We start from the raw sequence: 21,038 nt of genomic DNA, 5'->3' as shown, positions 1-21,038 counted from the left end.
CTCCAAGGTAGTTGCCTGTAATTGCTCATCCCATCAAAAGCAAAAGTCAAGAACCATAAATGTCTTCATTTATCACAGTATAAGAATAATAATAATAAAAGAAGACAATAGGAGCATCTGACCTGTTGAAAGGTCATGGGGTAACACCAAGGGGATAGCTCCTTGCCTTGCTTTACCACCAGGAAGAAAGGGAAGCTGAGTACAGCAAAATGTGGCATCAAACCTGGGGTCTTATTGTCATTTATTTCCACCCCCAGTGCAGAAGTTCACCGGAAAAGACTGGAATTTATAAAATAGCTAAAAACTGAACTGGATCCAGTTGTCAGGCTGAATATTTGATCTGTATGGAGAAGAAAAAAGAAGCTCACAGAAATACATGCTCATTGTCTAAACTAGAAGCAAAATGTTAAGCAGCAAGGGTTTTACAAGCCTATGATAAACATCACATGATGAGAAGCCTCATGCATTACAAGAGGGTTTTATTCCTCCCTGTGCTTCAGTCTTCAGTAAAATTTGTGTCTTAGTCTTCCTTGCAGGCTGATCCTTAACAAACCTGTTGATGGCTTAAGATTCTTAGCTTTTTTAGGATGGTAAAGAGATGAGAAACAGTGATATTGGGATGTTATAGGTGAGCAACTTGAATACCAAGGGGAAGGACCTTCTTTTTTCAGCTGATACAAAGGGTGCTTACCCAAAGCAGCAAGCATGAACTCTGAAAGAGAGGATTTGAATTAAGACTACTACCAGCCAACTGCACTGCCAGAAACAAAACCTCGTCAGACGGAGGGCAGATCTCCCACCTCAGTTTTCCTCCTTCCCAAAGCAGCCTCATCCCACCCAGCACAGATTTCCTTCTCCAGAAATCTCAAGTGAGAGTTTCCTTCTCCAGAAATCTCAGCTCCTGATGAATTCTCAGCCACTGAGAGCAGAGTCTACACCCAAACCTACACCATCCTTCCCAGAGGCAAGAGCCCAACTGCCCTCCCTGCTCCTTACTGTCTCACCCCCACGAGCATCCTTGTGGTTCGATGCTCAGACTGTCACCAGAAAAGTCAGGGCAGCTCTTGCTCTGTGGGATTTTCTTGAGAAGCTAGCGTGCTGCCTGCTGTAAGGCGATAGTTTATGATACCATCATCCAGTTGGCTGTTTTCAGCCCTTTTTCCCCTCAGCCTGAATGATCCAGGATGTAATTAAAGTCTTAGGAAGCGATCAAAAAAAATCACAATCACGCCTGAACTCCGGCTTCTTAATTTTGGTGTTGAATACTTTAACCCCTCTGCTGCCAAAACATAAAAGGGTTAAAATCCGCGGGGTTTAAAATTAAACCACTTGACAGAAGCCAGGCTGAACTTTTAAACCATTAAGCAAACACGGTTCCACTTCAAACAGGAGGCAGCTTGAAGCCAGGGCGCTTGTTTTGCCATCGGTGCACTCTGGCTCCCACGCAGCTGGCCCCAGGCGCTGGATTTACCTTGACGAGGCAAAATGCTCACCCGGCGACTGCTCAGGCTCACTGGGCTGGGATGAGCGAGAAGATGCCGTGCTGCTGCCACAGGCAGGTGGGCAAAGCAGAGATACCACTGCCCACCACCCTAATAGCTAAATGCAGCCCCTTTCTCTCCCAAACGCTGCTTTCAAGCCCTTTTGCTCCATTTCCTTGGATGAGGAGCAAACCAGTTGTTTCAAAGCGCAGGCTTTGGAAACACAGACAGCTACTACAAGGCTTTAGTTCAATGAGTTGCCTGAAAAAGCTGCTTACAGCACCCGTCTGAGGACCGCAGGGCACCATGCAGAGCTCCCATGCAGAAATACATTTAAGCTCTGGTTATTTCAGGCCCAATCATCACGGACACAAACAGACACCAGATTAAAACCTGACCCTATGGTACAGCCTGATCTAGTTCTGTTCTGTGTGAGCTGAAAAGCCTTCACAAGTAAAACCTTTAAGATTAGAATCTCCCCTTATATTGGTCTTATATTATGTCCCTTAATGACAGAGCCCCCACTTTTCACTTTATAGTAAAAGACATGCAAAGACCTTATAAATTGTTAAATTTATATAAAATTGTTAAATATAAAAGGCATAAATTATCTGAAAAGTATGTTTTTAAGCCTCATGTAGGTAACAGTTGCCTCAAAGAGGAATCGAGGACAACAATCTTGTTTTGCATGCTACCTGCTGCATCTTCCCCACATAGTGCTGGTCCAGATCTGTGATGCTTTTTGGAAAACATCACTTGGGTTTGGAACTCAGGATTTTCTAAGCACTTTTGGCTATAACAGAAACAAAATCAGTGTAGAAAGAGAAGTTTTGACTGGAGTAAATCCTCTATTTGGGAATCCTCACATTGGGATGTATCCAGGCAGTTCCCAGCCCACTAAGACACTAAGAGCTGGAGCAGCTCCTGGGCACCAGTCCCCATGACAGAGCACTAACCACCACGTGCACTGTGCTCACGTTCACCCAATTCATTGTCCAGCTGCTGATGGCTGATAAGTACAGTGATAATATTTTGCTTTTTATTTTTTTAATAAAAAGAAAGCATCCTGTCCTAAAATACAATCCTGTGCGAAGTTTTACAGAGTTCTGTTTCACGGTATGACAAAGGAAAGGACAGAGCATTTGTCATCACTTCTCAGCCAAATGAATTCAAGAGAGGAGACCACTATTACAAGGTATTTAATAAGAAACTACAGAATGGAAGTCCTCCAGGCATGTGAAATTCGGCTAGGCAGTACAGCTCTAAAATGGGGTGCTTCTTACAAACCACATTACAACTTTGTTTTAGCACGGACACAGACTAACACAGAGTACTGAATCAGATGCAGGAGTTAGAGATAGAAACGACAACAATAAAAATATGGCACAAAGAATGCTACACTCAACGATGTGTAATTAGCATTTACTTTTGGCAGTCCTGATCCGGACTAATTCAGTGTAGAGACCCACTCCCAGTCAGCACCAGGTTCAGTTAACACATTTTGTGAAAAGTACGTTTGTAACTTCATGATATAGTTGTGTAAACATACGATCCTTTCACAGTAAAACAACAGTGATTTGGGTATCAGAAACAAACAAGAATGAGAATAGACAACATTTTATTTCACAGTCCATAGTGTGTATGTATATATTCACCATATTCAGCAAATAAGTAAAGTGCATGCCAGTAACAACTTGGACTGAAAATGAAGGACTTGCAGTGCAGAAGTACAATTTCCTCAAGTTCTAACAAACTAATTTGAAGTAATATAAAGCAAGGTAGAGTAAGGTCTTGAAAACAACACGCTGTAATCTACCATATATTTCTTTAAAAGGCTGTGTTACTCTTAAACAGGAAAATTTCACATCAGCTATCAGTGAATAGACAGTTCAAAGCTTTACAAGTTAAAAATATTGCACCAACAGGGTTATGGGTTGTATTTGAAAGCAATACAAGATATTTTTTTTTTATACAAAACCATAAAAAAAAAATATTACAACAGCTACTTTGAACAAAGCAGCTGGTCAACAGTAAGACTTGATGAAATGTGCAGTGAACAGCAAGTCTGTCTTTTGGACTAGATGATCCTAGAGGTTTTTTCCAATCTAAATGATTCTATGATTCTATGATTTGGATTACCTAGAATCCCTCCTACCTTGTATCTGCCAAGTTAGGAAGGGAAAAGGTCTCCACTGTCCTGTAGTCTCAACAGAGCTAACTGTAAACAAAACCTGTTAGAGAACAATTGGCAATATTCCCTTTTATTTTAAATAGACAGGGCTACAAGAAGTCTTGAAATGTTTCATTACCAGTTAGTGCAAAGAAATAATAACCACAAGACAGGCAGATGTCCTACAATTGCAAATGCCACAGATGTCTACGGCTCCAGCCATAGGCCCCTCAACCTATGAACCTGGAGTAGATGCACAAAAAACAGATGACGCTCCCCACAACACATGAAGTTCCCATTTGGAGAGTCGAATAAAAACAAATAAAAAGGTGCAGATGATCATCAAAGATCAGGAATCCCTTTTTGGGGACACTTATTTTTTATAAGTGACTTAAATTAGGAAAACATTTATCCAACGGGGGGGAAAAATGAGAACTGTTCCTTAAGTTGATGTCTTTACCAATACATGGACATTACCTAAACTTTGCTGACTTCCCAGGACACGGCACAACAGACAGCTGTGGCCACTAAGCCTTCACTATTCTTATAAAATTTCTGGGTACACTAAAAACGTGATCAAAACCTATTAAAACTACTTGTTCAGTGAATAGAAGGTTTTATCACCATCATTTACTCACCTCAGCATTAACTTGCAAAAAAAAAAAAAAGCCTCAGTGACTTGCAGTTGGACATCTGGCCCTTAGTTCAGCTATTAACTATTTTCAAGAAAGACCTTGAGAGAGAATTAATAGGCTGTAATCACCTAAAGTAGTCTCACATGCAGCTCATTTCACTTCTTTGTTACAATAAAAAAAAACTTTCAAAAGCAACAACATAAAAAAAAAAAAACGCGTAAAAGTTCATTTTGATGAAATCGCGTCCCCTCGTATTTACAGATTTTCTGTAGTAAAGAAGCCACTATCATTGTTTCACCACAATTAAGAGGCTTGACCTTTTTAATCCTAAAGCAGCCGTCAAAACATCATCCGAGTCTGGAAACATTTTCAGAACTATCTGAAACTCGACATCAACAGGATTGTATTCCAGACCATATTGCAACAGCTCCCACACAAAGTCTGTAAAGAAACAGTCTTTAAAAACACAATTCCCTGCTCCCCTCTTCCTCGTGGTACCGTCCCCACCAGCTCCTGGGGGTGCTACGTTAGTTTCTTCATCCTGCGGTTCTGCTTGTCGATGTTCAGCGTCGCTCGGTCCACGGAGGTAGTGATGGAATCGAGAGCTTCGTCCTGCCTCTCCAGCTCTGCTTCTGTCTCCAAGGCGAGGCTCTTCAGCTTCTGCAGTATCTGTTGGGAGAAAAGGCCGAGAGCTTTGAGCGAACGACCAGCCAGTTATTTAAGAAGTGTAATAGACAAAAGGCAATTGGTCATTTCTTTGCTCTGAAGGACAAAATAATTTAAAGTCATGCCCTGAAGCACGCTGGAGGCATCCCGGATTAAAAGATAGAGTTTTTGCTCTGCTAAGCTAAAGTGGGATGTGTAACAATGCACTGAAGACCAGAAGAACCAAACCTGAAAAGTTACAGTTTTATGGGAAAATCAGAAACAAAAATCAGTGTAAAGGCCAGCTTCCTGGCTGTTCTGTTATTATCTCCTTGGCAGGTCTGCTTCTAAAGCAGGAGCTTGTCCTAAGATGCTGCACACCCCGAGAGCATGATGTGGACACAGAGCACAGCTGTTACAATGCCAGAAATGAATCACACGGCGAAAGGTGTAGCAAGATTAGGCAGAAATCAGGTAAAAGAACATAAAAATTTGTTTAACTACAGGGACCTTTGAAGTCCAACCTCCCACCAGCCCAGGCTGCCCCCAGCCCTATCCAGCCTGGCCTTGGGCACTGCCAGGGATGGGGCCCCCACAGCTCCTGGGGACAGCCAGGGCCTCACCACCCTTATAATAACCACCCCCAGCCTGCCAGCTGCACTTCTTTTGGTGCAGCCCAGGATACAGTTGGCCTTCTGGGCTGCGAACATGCCCTGCCAGCTCATACCCAATCTTCCATCCACCAATCTTTTCATCCACCAGCACTTCCAAGCCCTCCTCCACAGAGCTGCTCCCAATCCATCCATCCCCCTATGTACTGATGTTTGGGATTGCCCTCACCCAGGTGTGTCCATCCAGCCAAATCCTTATCCACTGAATGGTCAAACAAAGACCATGGTCAAGATAAAGATGTTTTGGACCGTGTCAAAGGTCTAACACAAGCCCAGGTAGATGGTATCTGTTGCTTTTCCCTTGTCTGCTGATGCAGCCACTCCACCACAGAATTGGTCAGGCAGGATTTGCCCTTGGTAAAGCCTTGCAGGCTGTCTAAAGTCACCTCCTTGTCTTCCAGATGCTTTAACATTGCTTCCAGGAGGATCTTTTCCATGATCTTCCCAGGCACAGAGGCGAGGCTCGCTGGTCTGTGGTTCCCCAGGTCCTCCTTTCTACGTCTTTTAAAACTGGGAGTGATGTTTCCCTTTTCCCAGTCACCAGGGACTTTCCCTGACTACCAGGACTTTTCAAATAGGATGGAGAAAGGTTTTTTTTTTTTATTGCAGCAATCTAAGGCACGACTTATATCGCTGCCTTTTCTTCCCTCTTGTGGCTACTCCCTTAACAATCCTGGTAGCAGGAACTGAGAGCACCTGCTAAGCAGGCAAGTCTCCGCTGCCTTCCTTCAAATGCATCAGGGGGAGATCTGGAAAGCAGAGCTACATCACGTTGTAACAGCTGGAAATGCAGCCTCGCAGTTCCTTCAGATCATAAAGGGGCTGTCTCTGCTGGTCTACATGATCTGCTTCCTTTAGCATCCACACGGGGGTCCATGAGGATATCTTCACACTGCCTGGTCAACGTGAGCAGTTCATCCCATCAACTGCAGTAATAATCTCAATTATCACTCAAGTACCAACAAATTCTCCCAGCACTAGCAGTCTACACCATCAGTTGCTGTGATGCATAAGCATCTATGTAACCACACTGAAGATACCAGAACTAGAATCCGTGGAGTTCACAGAAATCTGTGTTTTTTGCTAAAATAGGGAGAAGAAATTGTCCTCCACGCACCCATTTATTTTACTTTTTTTTTTTTTTGCATAACAACTGGCAAACGGTTTTCTTGCTTTTCATAGAATCACAGAACAGTTTTTCTTCTACAATACACATCACAGCACAGTTTATTCTCCTACAATACGTATCAGTCCACAGAAAGCTGCTATGAAACATCACCAGCCCCATTTCCACGTGTGGGGCTGAACTCCACTGCAATCCCACCGTTTGCAGCTGGGTCAGAGAAAAGCAGCGAGGAGCACCGTATCTAACGGGAACGGCAGGGGAATTTTATGCAGACAGACTTCTTTGACTGGAGCTGGACGTCAGCCACCGTAGTGAGATTTATCTTGTAAAATATCTCTCGGCTCCTTCCATAAATCACAAGTGGCCAGAAATACGGCCGTGTGAATAACTGCTTTTGCAATTTGGCTGCCAAAGCAGAAATACAAAGCAAACCATGGATCAAGCCTAATCTACCTATTTCTGTTCTTACCAAAACTACAAGTGAAGAAAACACTGTTTCTGTCCCAAATGAAACACTTCGGGTTCTTTTCGCTGTAACGGTGAAACTTGTTGCTGAAGTGTTACTTGTCACTGAATTCCCCCAACTGGAGGTAACAGATGCGTGTGGGATACGCACCAGAAAGAAAAATGACGTGATCGGATCCATCCTGTGCGTGAGCCAGGAAACAGGGCTGAGATAAGGTCCTGCCTCTCCTGAGGAAGTACGTTTACTGCTTGGAATTGGGAAGAGCTCTAAGGCCTCCCTTCAAGCTGCTTCTGCAAGCATATATATAAATACATAAAAGAAAGTGCTACATGGAATGAATCCTACCAAGCAACACGGACAGCAGCCTTGCTTTCATTGTGTCACAGCACAACAAAGACTGAAAGAGAGCTCTGGGGTCCTCCTGGTCCACTTCCCTGACTCAGAGCAGAGCCAGCTCTGATGCTCAGCCGACAGAAAGGACTACAGGTTGCAATCTCCACTCGAAAAAATACTTTAAATCTCTGTGCTGCTTTAAGAAGGAGAGATTTTGCTCCTCCAGCATACCCTGCACCATTTGCAGAGTGGCAGGTTCTGCTGTCCAAAGCAACGTCCTCACCCACACCACCTTATTTTGTGAAATCTGTTGAGTGCAGAAGACAAGTGCAGAAGATAAATGCATGTAGCTTCCTCCAAGACACCTACACAGCAAGGGGGGGCTGCCACAACAGGGTGCAGGAAGGGATGCTGCCCCTTCCCACCTCTCCAAGAGGCACTCCATTCATTTCCGAGTCAATGTTGTGCCACAAATGGCTCAGGTTTGCCATGAAAAAGTTTCTTTTTAGTTGCAAACCAGATGGCTTTTGATAAACTTTGCATTCGTTCGAGCAGACTTCACGTTGAAAATACAGAAAAAGACACAATTGTTGAGAAGAGAAAAGGAAACAGGTAAGGTGCTTTTCCAGCAGAGCCCACAGAACTTGCTGGGAAGAGTTACTGGAATCTGAAATGTGGCCAAAGCTGGTCACTGCTTTTGCAAGGCTAAATGCTGGTGAGACGTCCAGTTATCACTGCTCCAGTCCTGCCAGCTGCTCAGAGCTGCAGCACCTTCCACGCCAGCCCACACTTTGGACCATGAACCAAGACACAAAATCGCCATGTGAAACCCTTTATCTGTTACACAGAGCCAAAGAGCAGGTACAGTCCCATCAAAGATGCATTTTAAAGGCACATTTTGCCAGGCACTGGTCAACCTCACGTTGAGTCAGCCTGGGATTTATGCCACCAGATTATAACTTGGAAAGTCTGATTTAGTGCCCTGGCTGTGCCCAAGATTTTCTGAGCAACTTCAGGCAAGTTCCTGAATATTCCCCAGCTTTTTCCCCTTTAAAGCTCTGCACTTGTGTTCCTTGTCTCTTCAGGATGTTAGCAAATAAGGCTGTAAAACAGAAACGTGTCCAATGTTCAACCACAGCAGATTTAGGCCTTGCTGGGCCTAAAACTAAGATGGGCCATTACAACTGAGATTGTGACTCCTCTGCTGTGTTTCATTAATCTATCTGCTTAAGGAGAGGTTAGGGTAATGCCCAGTTCACCCTTCTTTGGCTGAAGTAAAATCTGAGATGCCCAGCTCAGTTGGAAACAAGTGCAGTGCAGACACAGCTGGAACAACAGCAGAGGACCCCAAGCCCCATGAACCTCCTTAGTACTTAACCCTATTATTTACCCCTTTGCCAGATCACCTGAAGACCTAGATGCAAGGCACCAAGCACAGTAAAGCAGAAATTGTACCCTAGAGGTCTTACAATGGAGACCTGACTTTGGTTTGGGTCCTGAGATGCCATTGTTAATAATGTGATTTTTAATCTAAAGCTTGTAAAATAATCACCTATCACCTCCATATACTGAGTATCCAGTGGTAAGAATAAAATAAGTGTGAAAATGCAGAAAATATTGCCAATTGTAGTTTGAACTCCCTGAAATCCTCCATTAAATTGCTTCAGTTGGCCTGTGCAAAGGAGATGAGGTCTGAATGCTAGAGCAGAGCACATGTAACCAGAAAAGGCTCGTGGATGCAGCCTCCCAGGCCAAATTCACCTGTTATTAGGAAACAACAAACCGTCCTTTGCAGTATTCTGAACTGTGGTGCAAACAGGCTCTGAGATGGATGATTTAAGGCGTTGTTCCATCTGGGTGCTGAACATATTTCAGGAGAGCAAGAAAGTGGGACAGTACCTAGGAAATCCCAACTCATAGTCCCCTGATAAACTCAAACCCACATTAGGGACGGAGTGATCAGCACTGAAACGATAAAAGGGTCGTCCACCTGTAGACAGGCTGTGGGCAAGCAGGGAGCAGCACCACCTTACACCACCACAGCATAAGCCCCTGGAGGAGATTTGGTGAAGTTAATGCCACAAGTATAACTTACCCTAATAAAAATGTAAGGATTTGCACTGCTTTAGCACTCCTCCTCTTTGGGTAGCTTCTGTTTGCTGCCATCAGTGCTTGTTTACACATTTTTTTCTGCCTGGTTCAGAGTTGCATTTGTGTGAATAACCAAGCTCTACACCAGCCACAGCAAAAGTGCTTCTGGCTGCTCTAGGAAAAGGTGGTCTCTTGTAGCACAAAACTGGGAGCTGCAAATGCTGGAATGGGTAAGTCTGCCAGGACAAGGGGTCTCCTCTCTCTGAAGGGCACGACAGTAGAGAGATTTTACAGCATCAGCTCCTAGGGAAGCATGGAAGGGTTGCTACTTCCTTATTTATTGTTACCTGCTTTTCCTATTATTTCTTCTTGTGCTGATGCATAATTTTTTAAAAATTTAGAGGAAAAAATGTTGGTGGCACTAGCACACCAGCAGCCTTGTCTAGAAAAAAAAAAAGCCCAAGCAGCTGTGACAAACTCAGTTTCCCAGGCTTTATTACCACCATTTATTTTGCTATCACAAAATATTTAAGTTACACACAAGCAAATACAGAGCATGAGCTGTGAGGACCTCAGTTCTCTCCCCAGATTGTGCCTTCAAAAAACAAAATCCAGGGCACGATCATTACACATGTCTGTTAAGATCAGCCGCCCGGTGCTTGCTATTGGCCGTGGAACAAGGCCATGCTATGAGCAAATTTGGTATTTAGCACTTGGAGCGAACGGTTCCTCAACAAAACGCTTTTTCTCTGACCTAACGGTTGTGATTTCCTGAGATGATGGCACGATAAAAGGGTAAATAAACACTGAATGTAGCAAGAGATGGAAATGGAACCTTCTAGACCTGAGGAGACATCGGGGAAGCACCGGGATGTGGTTTTTTTCCCCCCCAGATGTTGTGGAATTAACGACTTTAACGCTATCTCTGTCTTCATGGCATGTGTGATGTGCAGGCACAGTAAATATCAGGGCAACGGCTCCTTGGCAGGAACCCGTGAGGAAATTAGAAAGCACTGGTTTGGCAAAACAATTTCAAATCCAGCGAGCAGAACTACTCCCCCTCCTCAACCACAGCCCTTAAGCTAATATTATCCCACCCCCTCCCACACCCAGTGCCATTATGTCAGCCGCAGCGAGGCGGTAGGCAGAGGCTCAGCCAGAGACCACAGGAACTCCATAGGCTTCTTCCTCCACCTCTTATAGCACAGTTAGGGACGGAGTTTGTGGCAGCGCGAGCTCTGCTTTTAACAGAAACAGCCCTTCACCGTGTCCCGGAGACGTCTTTTATTCAGGCACGAAGTTGCAACTGCACATTGTTCAGGGCATCCAGCTTTAACGGAAGGAATTTGGTATAATTCAACAATTCCTGTTGCAAAACAGCTATTATCATCACAGCAAGTGCTTTTCTTTTAAAGGAGAAGAGAGAAAAGTCAACACTTAATCTGCTCATCACAAACTCCTCTCTTCCAACTTACAGTTCTACTCATCTTATAAGAAGTAATGAGGGGAACAAAGCAGAGCTTTGGGGGTTTTGTGCTTTTGTTTTGGTCGTTGGGTGGGTTTTGTTTTTCTCTTTTTTAAGCAAATGTTCACGCTACTGACGATCGGAGAATAAAAGGTCATAAACAGTCCTCGAGAGATGAAACTGCTCAGAAAAACACTGTTTGCAGTCAAACACAAGGACTTCCAACAGCCTTAGTTCGTTCACAAGGAGTGATGCCACAAGTGGCATGGTTTTCAGTGCACGTTAATGCTTTGCATTTATAATATTTCCCCCCTTTGATCTCTAAATGCTTTCCATAAGTAATTAATCATCATCCTGCTCATACTCAGCACAGGAACTGAGCTGGAAGCAGCTGCAACAAAGACAAGCCCCTGCTGCAGGCTGAGATGATGATGCATCCTATTTATTGATAAGCCACGTTTTTGGGGAGAAAAAAAAGGGTTTAAGCAGCAGGCTACAACCTCAGCAAAGATTATCTCATAACCTAAATCACAGCTGACTTTGTAAGGCCACACAGTTGGAAACCAAAGCTCCCATTTCTGTGCCCTGCTTTACTGATGGACTTCACCTGCTTCCAGCTACAGCTAGACTTGGCGTGGCAAATTTAACTTAAGATAAAGCCTTGATATGGACTTAGATAACCATTAGATGTCTTGCTCAGATGTAGTTTCAAGACCTCTGCTTCTCTGACTGCAGGTAGTACAACACCTGAAGGCCTTTGTGGTATTTCTTTATCACGATGCTGCCCCTGAACTCCTGGGAACAGCTGGAGAAAAAACACCAGCCTGTACGGGATGAGAGGCTTCGCTCCCCGTTCACATCACTTGTTGGAGGATGCTGAGCTCCCCTCTGTCCTACGTTTCCTCTGATTCTCTAGTCGCAGCCAACTGCTTTGATATTATCAAGAACTGACCACGGCTGTTTGCTGTTCAGCTGTTCCCAACTGGCTCCGGGGAAGCAATTCCTAGAAAGCCTTTTGTTGTTGTTGTTGTTATTATAAGATATAACAAACTGTGGCTCTTCAAAAGTATTACGCGACCAATAACCCTTAATGCAGCATTCAGCTTTTTTGGGTCTGGCTGCAAATCAAGATTTATGGTGGTGAAAAGCTGACATTTAAGAGAGGAACAACTAGCCCTTCTGAATACTTAATAGCTGTACACGGCAACGTATGCATGAATGACAGATTGATGATATTTGTACAACTACGATTAAAAAATACCCTTCCCTAAGATACTCCAAAAGGTCAACGCTGCTTCAGAAAGTGCTGATTTTTTTTGATAAAACGACAGATCGTGGTGATAAGCTCTTTAACTGCTCTCCCTTCCCATCTTTTAAAGTGTTAAAAGCCCATTCTGATTTTGAAAAGGTGCAAATTAGATGTTTCACTCAAAAGACCTTGCTTTCTTAACCAAAATACAACCAAGTATCAGTCTAAAAGGGTACATTTACATGGTTATTTCTAGTAAGGAAAAGAAACAGCAGTTTAATACATATTAGTGCGTGTACTCTAAAATTATTAATGACTGCAATGACGATTAAAAAGGTCTGATTCTCAGGGAACAGGTGCTCAGTAATTACTGGAAAAAAAATCAGGCCAACTCATAGGCTGTTAATTTGGCATTCAGAATCTCTCCCCACCCTTCCCAACCCACAAGTTTACCCCAAATCATTAACTGGTTTAAAAAATTCTTGGCTTGGTGAGGTATAAATAAATACCAGAATTGTCTCTTGGGCTCTAGTCAATCCTGAAGTGTTTTGTTTTAAGTAACACTGGCCATCTAACACTGCTTCTAGTCCACCATCCAGCACGGAATTTCTGCAGAAATCCCATTTTTCTGACGTTAAACCCTCACTTACCCAAATATATTTTTGGTTACTGTTCATACATATACTTTTCGTGCAAGGAGTTTTATTTTCGAGTCACTTAATTCACTGCTATGTGCTTGTGACTCTCAAATGCACTCAGCTGACAACGTGCCGTGGTCTAATTCCCAACTACAACATAAAAGAAGGGGTCTGGAAAGCTGCAGGCTTGGCTAAGAGGCAACAGACTTCACAGAGACTTCACGTGATGCTATGATCAAACTACAGATGGAATATCAACAAGAATTAGATGTTAAGGAAAAAAATAATTAAGAATAAAGTTTAACCTTCAACCACTTGTGATGTGTCTGTGATCACAAGTAAACCTGCTGTAACCAAGAACCTAACACCACGTTCCTTTGCTTTTTCAGTTAGTTCATGTTGCAGATCAAGCACGTCCTACAAAGAGGAATTTCACACAAAACAGGCTCTGAACATCAGTTACAAAAGAAATTCCTTAAAGAGACATTTAGAGGCATAATATCACACTAGATTACTTTAAAGCAGATTCTAGCAGAAGCTCCAACTTATTTCCCCTTCTCTGCTGGACTGCACACTTTTTTCTTAACTACAGTTCTCTCCAGGCATTTATAAAACACTGCTCAGGCTTGTGGGTGAAATAGAAACAGAACCACTGCTTCTTACTAAAAGGAGGAAAACAGAATAGGGGAAACACGGAAAAATATATAAAAAAAATGATCTAATTGTTAAGCTTCTTACTCTCCAGGTAAAGCAGGTGAAATGTTAGGATATCCCCAGATTATAGCCCTATCATTTAATATATGTTGCTAATAATCCCCAGTTTGCCCAAAATAGTTAAAAACAAATGGAAAGTTATCAGTGTATTTTAAGCAAAGGCTTGACGGGCTTTTTTCTTTTAAGTTTAGCTAGATGTTTTTGGTTTTGTTTGTTTGTTTTTAAGGACAGTAACTACATTTCTGATGAAGTAAGAACACGCATGTCAGCTAGGACAAGGAGGGAGAGAAACAGCTCTTGTGGAAATTCTCAGCTTATACCTGTTTAAGCTCTTTCGCTTCTTCCTGGGAAACCTTCTCGTGTTTCTGCAGCTGAACCTGGTCGTTGTCCGTCCCTTCTCTGCCTCCCGCCGGCGAGCTGGGCTGCACCACTCCTCCCAGGAGTCCCGTGGCTGCAAGAGAAATTCCCATGGTCAAAGACTGCCATCTCCTGTAGCAGCAAGGAGGAGCACTGGGATGGAAGAGGTTGACCTGCACTTTGCTACACAGCAGTTTGTAAGAGAAAAAGAGCGCTCGGAAAAGCCAGGTTGAGCCTTGAAGTTCTGCTAGAAAGGGTTTTGAGCCGTTTTGTGCAGTGCCAAACTGGAGGTGACCACACTGCTGGGAAAATTTTGAAGGCAGCACCTGGGGAATGGGCTCACGTGGGGTGTGAAAGCACATCAGAGGCCAGAGCTCATTGCCACATCGAAGGGCTGGTGCCCAGCTGGCTGGCAGCAAACCCTCATCTGCTAGGGGCAACGTTGCCTTTCCATGAAAACAGAGACAAAACTGAAACCAGAGCAGCAAACCTGAAATCCCTCTTAAGTAGTTACTGCAAACTGGTAATCCCCGGAATTATTCGGTTATCAGGCTGAGAGTCGCTGGACTCAGACACCATCGGGGTTTAAGACAAGCAAGGCATTCACTGCACAGCAAAGGGCTGAGATCCAGGCACTGCAAAATGCTGCTTATGGTGAATTCCTGCTGTGGTACCCCTCAAATGGGAAAATGGGGAGTGGGTGCCATGAAGGCAAACAGCCAGACAAGATTCTTCATGTTTCTTATCAGCCAAGTGTCACTGTACACTAATTATTTAATTAAAGCCACAGAATCTGTCCGTTTCACCCCCATTCATCTCCCTGAGGATGAGAACGGGAGGGGGACACAACAAAAGTACACGGAAAGAACTGGACAGGGGCAGGGGATCTGGCATTTCTCAGCAATTTGCTAGCAAAAAAAAATATTAAATAAGAGGCAGAAACATTTAAAGTGCAATTCTGTTTAGCTTTGTTACACCCAGTTGGACTGCAGGACCTCCACGGGAGGATGAGAAGCTACAAAACCTCTGAACAAAGTGCAGGGCAAAATCTGCAGCCTTGGAAGGGCTAAAAAGCTGTGAATACCAATCTCCAGCTATAGGATTAAGACAGCACTGCCCGAGGTTGTTATGCTGCTAACACACTGTAGGATTTCTTGCACCTTTTAATCTCGGGGAGCTGTTATCAGCCGTTATTGGCTAGGAAAGCGCTGGACTTAATCCAGCACAGAAGAGCCTCTGTTAAAAAACAAACCTTGCTGCCCTGTCTTCGGCATTTAAACACTCCACGCAGCTTGGTCCGAAAATAAAGAAAGTCAGAAAACACATGCAAAGCAGCTAAAAATAGTTTGAGATAATCTCGTGTGTATAAAACGCCTTGCAAATTCCCCTTCTATGTGAAATCAAGCCTGAACTCTTGGGAGCAAGAGTTTTGTTGCACTTTTTTTTATATAAATGTGCAATACACACAACTTGAAGGCAGAACTCGTATAAACAGCCAGGATTCAGATGAGACTGTGACAGTCGTGGAAATGTCCACGTCTGTGTGCTGCCCAGAGCAGAGAAGGCTTTGAGCCAGTTTGGTGAGCCAGAGGTAGCTCTGCTGCGAGGACACATCTCCTACAAGGCTCTAAATCAACAGGAGCTATCTGAAAACACATATTTTATGTGTGCACAGAGGCAGGCATGCATAAGACAGAGTCTTTTCTCCCCCTAAGCTTCTAGCAAAAAGAAAAGTTAAAAAAAAAAAAATCAGTATTTTCACCCTGTAAGCAGCCACAGAAAAAAAAATAAAAAAAGCAGAGGGTAAAAGCCAGTCCTTGACTGCCATCTTGCGACAGCACGCAGGCAGCAGCAGTCTCCAGGGGAGGAACAAACAAGGGTTTTGGTGGAGCTGCAGAAGTCAGGATTTCCATAGCCTCCAGTTTTCTTTCCTGACGTTTCCAAATTAAACAGTCCACATGCAGGTGGGGGTAGGAGAGCAATATCCTTGAGTCACTGACTCAGATGCAAACAGAGCAGAGCAGCGGGGAAATTAAGCACAGTAAGGGCTGTATAACCAATTATTTTATGTAACCAGCCTTAAAGACCATCAGGAACTGAACACCAATTTGCTGGAATAACTCCGTGCTGAAGAAACCAGCAGGTTGTTTTTCCTCTAAAGTTGTTGTGCTGACATTTTAGTGCCAGATGCCCAGAGACTGACTTCCTTCAAAATTAACAAGCTTTGCCAAGCTATGGCCCTTGAAACTCGACGAGAAGAAAACATTATCCTCCCTCCTGAAATCCAGTTTCAGCTTTGTGCATAGAATGAGCTCCATCTATTGTTTTACTGTATCAATTTTCTACTCTTTAACATACTGGGAATAAATCCATCCACTGATTTCCTCTTTGGTCACTGACAATTAGGGGAAAAAAAAAAAAAAAAAAAAAAGGATTCAGGCATGTTAATAGAAATAAATTCCTAATAGACAGCTCTCCAAGTGAATCCAGGTTCGGATTACAAAAATGAACAAAAACCACAGCCCTGCCCAGAATTTTAGGAGCATTAGTAGCTGTAAGGATTTTCATTCCTATTGTTGGTGAAGGGCTTTCAGTCCCTGTGGTGTTTTTCAAAACCACTAAACTATGCGTTCACCTCATCTGAAATCTAAAAATCTCCTAAATCCAAGCACCTGAAGGTCTCGAATAAAAATCCCATTTTTCAAATTAACCTGATGGTTACCTCAATGCGTTCTTTAAAAGCTTGCTGAACTGCACGTCTGTTTTAAGCTTTCTACGCTTAACTGAACGCTGGGTTTTACATGAGATGCTTCCAGCTAAAAGCTGCCAAAGGAAAAAGAGCAGTGAGGGAGGACTGGGAAGCATGCAGTCAGATGAGAGTGAATTCCTGATGGCCCTTCCCAGACTGGTACAGTTCTGTACTGGTGACCACTGGGAAAAAGGACACAGGGTAAAACACAGGAGAAAACTCTCCTTACAAACACCGTATCCTATTCTGAAGTCAAAACCCACTTGGAAACTTTGGGGAAAGACATTCCTGCTTCTGGATAGCTCGTTTTGCGTGTCACATACCTGCTTGCCAAATGGAGGTGCCCAAATCTACCTGAGGAGACTTCCTGGCACCGACAAATCCTAGAGCATCCTCCAAAAACTGTATCTTCTTGCTGAACTGCATCTCCAAGACGGGGATCGCTTCTGGCATCTTGGCTGAGAGGAGCCTGTACGAGGTGTCAGGCTTCCCAATAAACCTCTGACGGACGCTGATTTCGTATGGCGTGTGAACTTTGATATCGTCCACGTCCTTTGACTCAAACCGGTGAATGACCTGAGCGTTGCAGTCACTGATTTCCAGGCCAGAAGTGAAGAGCGTGAGTTTTCCTGGCTTGACATTCGAGTCTGTTCTGTGGGTGATAATAACTGGAATTCTAATTATGATTCCTTCCTGGTTCTTCGAATCGGAAACTGTGGCAGTTTCCTTTGGCTTGGCTTCCAACGGTGCTTTCCAGAGCTTGCTGCTAAATGGCCACCAAGAAGGAGACTCGAGCTCCGTCAACAACCTAGTGGAGAGAAGAGAGAGTTAGAAGGGAGAGAACCCATCAGAAGGTCGTGCTGCCCCACCAGCTCAAAGCAAGTTACAGCAGATTAAAGATTGTTTGTGTACAGCTAGAAGCAAGAGTCAAGGAGATGCTGGATATGATCCTCCTGTTGTATTTTCAGAGCCTCTCGCCTTTTTTGGGGTCCTCTCTCCAGGCCCAACATCACAGATCTCACCGGGTGTAAGCCTCACACGTAGTCTTTCCACTGGAAATGATTGGGAATGAGTGGAAAGGTGGTGAATTCGCTTTGATTTCCCACGTGCTGTGCTGCCTACTTGTCAGCATCCCTCTCCACATCTCAGCAAAGGTTAGAGCCAGCATCTACAACACTCAGCTCCTGCCCCTCACCTTCTAATGAGGCCAACCGCGTGTAATAAGGCTCTGAATGAAACCCTCTCACCTTACTGATGTTAGAGAAGACTATTTACAAACATAAAGCCTAAAAAAAACAGCCTTATCAAACCTAAATACAAAGTATTTTTGCTTCCCTATTATTCTGGAGAGCCAGCTGTATTTAATTTGCTCCAAGTTCCCTCTAGAAAGGTACTGCCTGATAAAATATGCGTCGCAGCAGGGCTGCTCTCAAGATACTTTTTGTAATGATTTATTTTCCAGGAGAGACTCAGAGCCGTTCTGCAGAAGACCTTGCGATTTTAAAATCCTGTTTAATTTGGCTGTAAACACAGTCTAATCTGAAAAAGGAAGCTCTAACCGAACGCTTTGTTTACGAGCCATCAAAGCCACGCACCGGCTTCAGAACAGACCTTCTTAAAGAAAGCCAGCTGCTGGGAAAAGCAGAAAAAAGTCACCCTGGGAGCAAACCACCGAATTCACAGACAACAGAGGCAGGATGAATTGTTCCAAGAGCACACTCCCAGCTACAGCCGGACCTCAGATATTTAGGAGATAGCGAGCGAGATGAGTAATGAGTCTGGGAGCCTCCGCTGCCCTCTGACACCACTGTGACACTCCTTTAAAAAAAGGAAAGAAGACAAACCAAACGAGACATAACCAAGCTCTACAATAACAGATTCTGAGTGGACAACGGTATCACAGATTTAGGGCTGAATCCTGAAATTTTAAGGTTCAACTGAAGTTCACATAGAGACTAAGGGAAAAAAATGTAAGCTCTGCTAGCACATAGCATCTTCTAATTAAGAGCCATGCTTCAACTCACCTGTTGTACCGAAAGAGCAACAAGTGACCTGGTGTCACTCCCACAAAGTGGGTTTTCTGCCCTCTTGGAGTACAAAAGAGTTACAACAACGTACTTCAGGGCAACGACAGCTTATGCCTGTGTCTTAACGTGTGAAAAGTCATTAAATCCCTAACACAGTACGTGCTCACTTCATCATGAAAAGCACGTGCCTTCACTTACTGAAAAGCAGCTGCAATGTGACAAACCTAAAGCTCTGTTTACACTGTGGTAGCTTATTCCTGACAGGCTTCTAGCCCTAATTTTTAAACACTTTTCTCCCTTCACCCTCCCCTCTTTCCCAAGGGGCTGACATCCTGGCTGTGCAACGTCTGATTTACAGTCGAGATCTTTCGGTTGTGCAGCCCTAACAAAAGCTCCAGCCAAGTTTTCTGCCCTTCCACGGAGGAGTCACCCCTCTGTATCAACAAACTATACCATCAGTCCTCATACACAAATGCAAGTTTGCAACCAGAGCACCTTGTCCTCTGATAGCGATATATTTAAAAGGAGCCAGTAAATCTGATTTTTTGTTTATTTTGGGGTTTTGAACATCTGCTAGCATGTCAGACTCAGCCCTGCTTATCTGCACATGGTTCCACTGAAAGCAGCTGTATATACCCAGGCATATACAAGAACAGAATCCATAATCTAAAAAAGCCCACATGTACAGGCAAGATAAAGTTAATCAAAAACCTTTAAACATATGAAAATAGATAGAGGAGCCTGGTTCTTTTTAGAAGAGACACCACCACCACGCTGCTGTCGCTCGCAACCCTGAATTAACACACCAAAGTTTGGTCCCTCTGCTCACCAGTCTGCCTGTCCAAGATCTGCTGCACATGCCAAACGGTCCTGAATTACATTATCCATGCAATTATTTCTCACCAAGTTTCTAAAGTAAGCAAGAATTGGAGACAAGAGACATCAGCATATTTAACTATGTTAATAGGCTGGATTAACCAACATGCAACAATTAAATGGGCTTTGTCAGTGCTCCTCTCCATCTTCTACATCATTAGGAAAAAAAACTCTGTGCACAAACTGTGTTAGAAACAGGAGCTAGAACCCCCTGAAAAGCAGACAGCAAGCAAAACAGTTTGCCTAGAGGCTCCTGGGACGTGTTTCAGCCTGTGAGCAGACTGGCTAAGCTCTGCATACTACAAATAAAATAAAATCACAGCTAACATTTGGTCAAGGTCTTTATTTTTTTTCATTTTAAAAATCAAAGCATCTGGCTCTTCAGATCCACCAGGACAAATAATACCTCCCAGTGCATCCTAACCCCAAACAAAACCCTCTTCCAAGAACAATGAGCAGGTATTTATTTTCCTGCTCATTGTTTATTGCTGCAGAACTTTAAAAGCTACTGCTGAAGCTTTCTGTTATCTTGGCTTTTCATTAAAGGGCACGGAGAGCATCACCACAATCACTGTGAAATCCATGATCTCTTTTAGACATGATAGCCTTCTAAAAACAGATGCTTCTTCCAACAACAACTACTTTGAGCTTTATTGTGTTTATTTCTTTCTGCAGGTGTCAGGAGCTTCCACAAAGACACTTGTAGCTACTTATCTTCAAACATAACACTGCTGCTCTTAACCTGGCTCTTTTGGACTGCTATTGACTCCAATTTGCAACATAAAAAATAAAAAAAGGAGAGCAATTCACTGTGAATAGGAATCATTAAAGTCAAAATAACACCTTGATTGTGATGACAACCACTTACCCTCCACAATGAGTTCTGAGACAGCTAAATACACACATCTCAAATGCTTTCCAGATCAACTTCTGCTGCCTAAATGAATCATTTAAGCCACTGCTCTCAAAAATCAGCCCCTATGTGTCTAATCGAGATGGCCACAAACAGCCTGCTGTTGTCCTACCCATCCTAACTCTCCAGTTCTCTCATCAACACACTCTGCAATTTATTTGGTGTTACAAAGCACAGTCCCTTTGGCCCCTCAAAAACCTATTTTTGACCACCTAGACCTAAAGAAATAAAGAAAAAATTCTCTGCAATGTTAAAAGCAGTACAATTTGACAATGCACAGAAGAAGGCACTGCTTCTCCAGCTGTTTTCCTGGATATATCTGCAGCACAGACCCAATCCTCACTGCTGGGCAGCAAATTCTTGTGAAATGGGCAAATAACAAAGCCCTGAACCACACACGGTTTTGTACGTTAAAAGCAGCCTCAGAAGCTG

At 43.5% G+C, this 21,038-nt stretch overlaps 1 protein-coding gene across 11 annotated transcripts in view; it reads right to left on the bottom strand.

Annotated features, from left to right (window-relative positions):
• Positions 1-2,664: 2,664 nt before the first annotated feature.
• Positions 2,665-21,038, bottom strand: part of SNAP47 (synaptosome associated protein 47) — a 26,102-nt gene continuing 7,728 nt past the window's right edge. For 9 of the 11 annotated variants that reach the window (XM_068673203.1, XM_068673204.1, XM_068673201.1 and 6 more), the window contains 3 exons: positions 17,114-17,598; positions 14,005-14,135; positions 2,665-4,955 (listed from right to left, as the gene is read on the bottom strand). In XM_068673203.1, coding sequence (XP_068529304.1) covers positions 4,809-4,955; positions 14,005-14,135; positions 17,114-17,598 — 763 coding nt within the window. In that variant the 3' untranslated portion in view covers positions 2,665-4,808. Of the gene's footprint in view, positions 4,956-10,088; positions 10,985-14,004; positions 14,136-17,113; positions 17,599-21,038 lie in introns of those variants that run through there. The other 2 variants (XM_068673197.1, XM_068673199.1) reach the window with 2 other exon arrangements.

Source organism: Anas acuta, chromosome 2 (genome assembly GCF_963932015.1).
Source record: "Anas acuta chromosome 2, bAnaAcu1.1, whole genome shotgun sequence".
NCBI lineage: Eukaryota > Metazoa > Chordata > Aves > Anseriformes > Anatidae > Anas > Anas acuta.
This window is presented reverse-complemented; position numbering and strand designations above follow the sequence as displayed.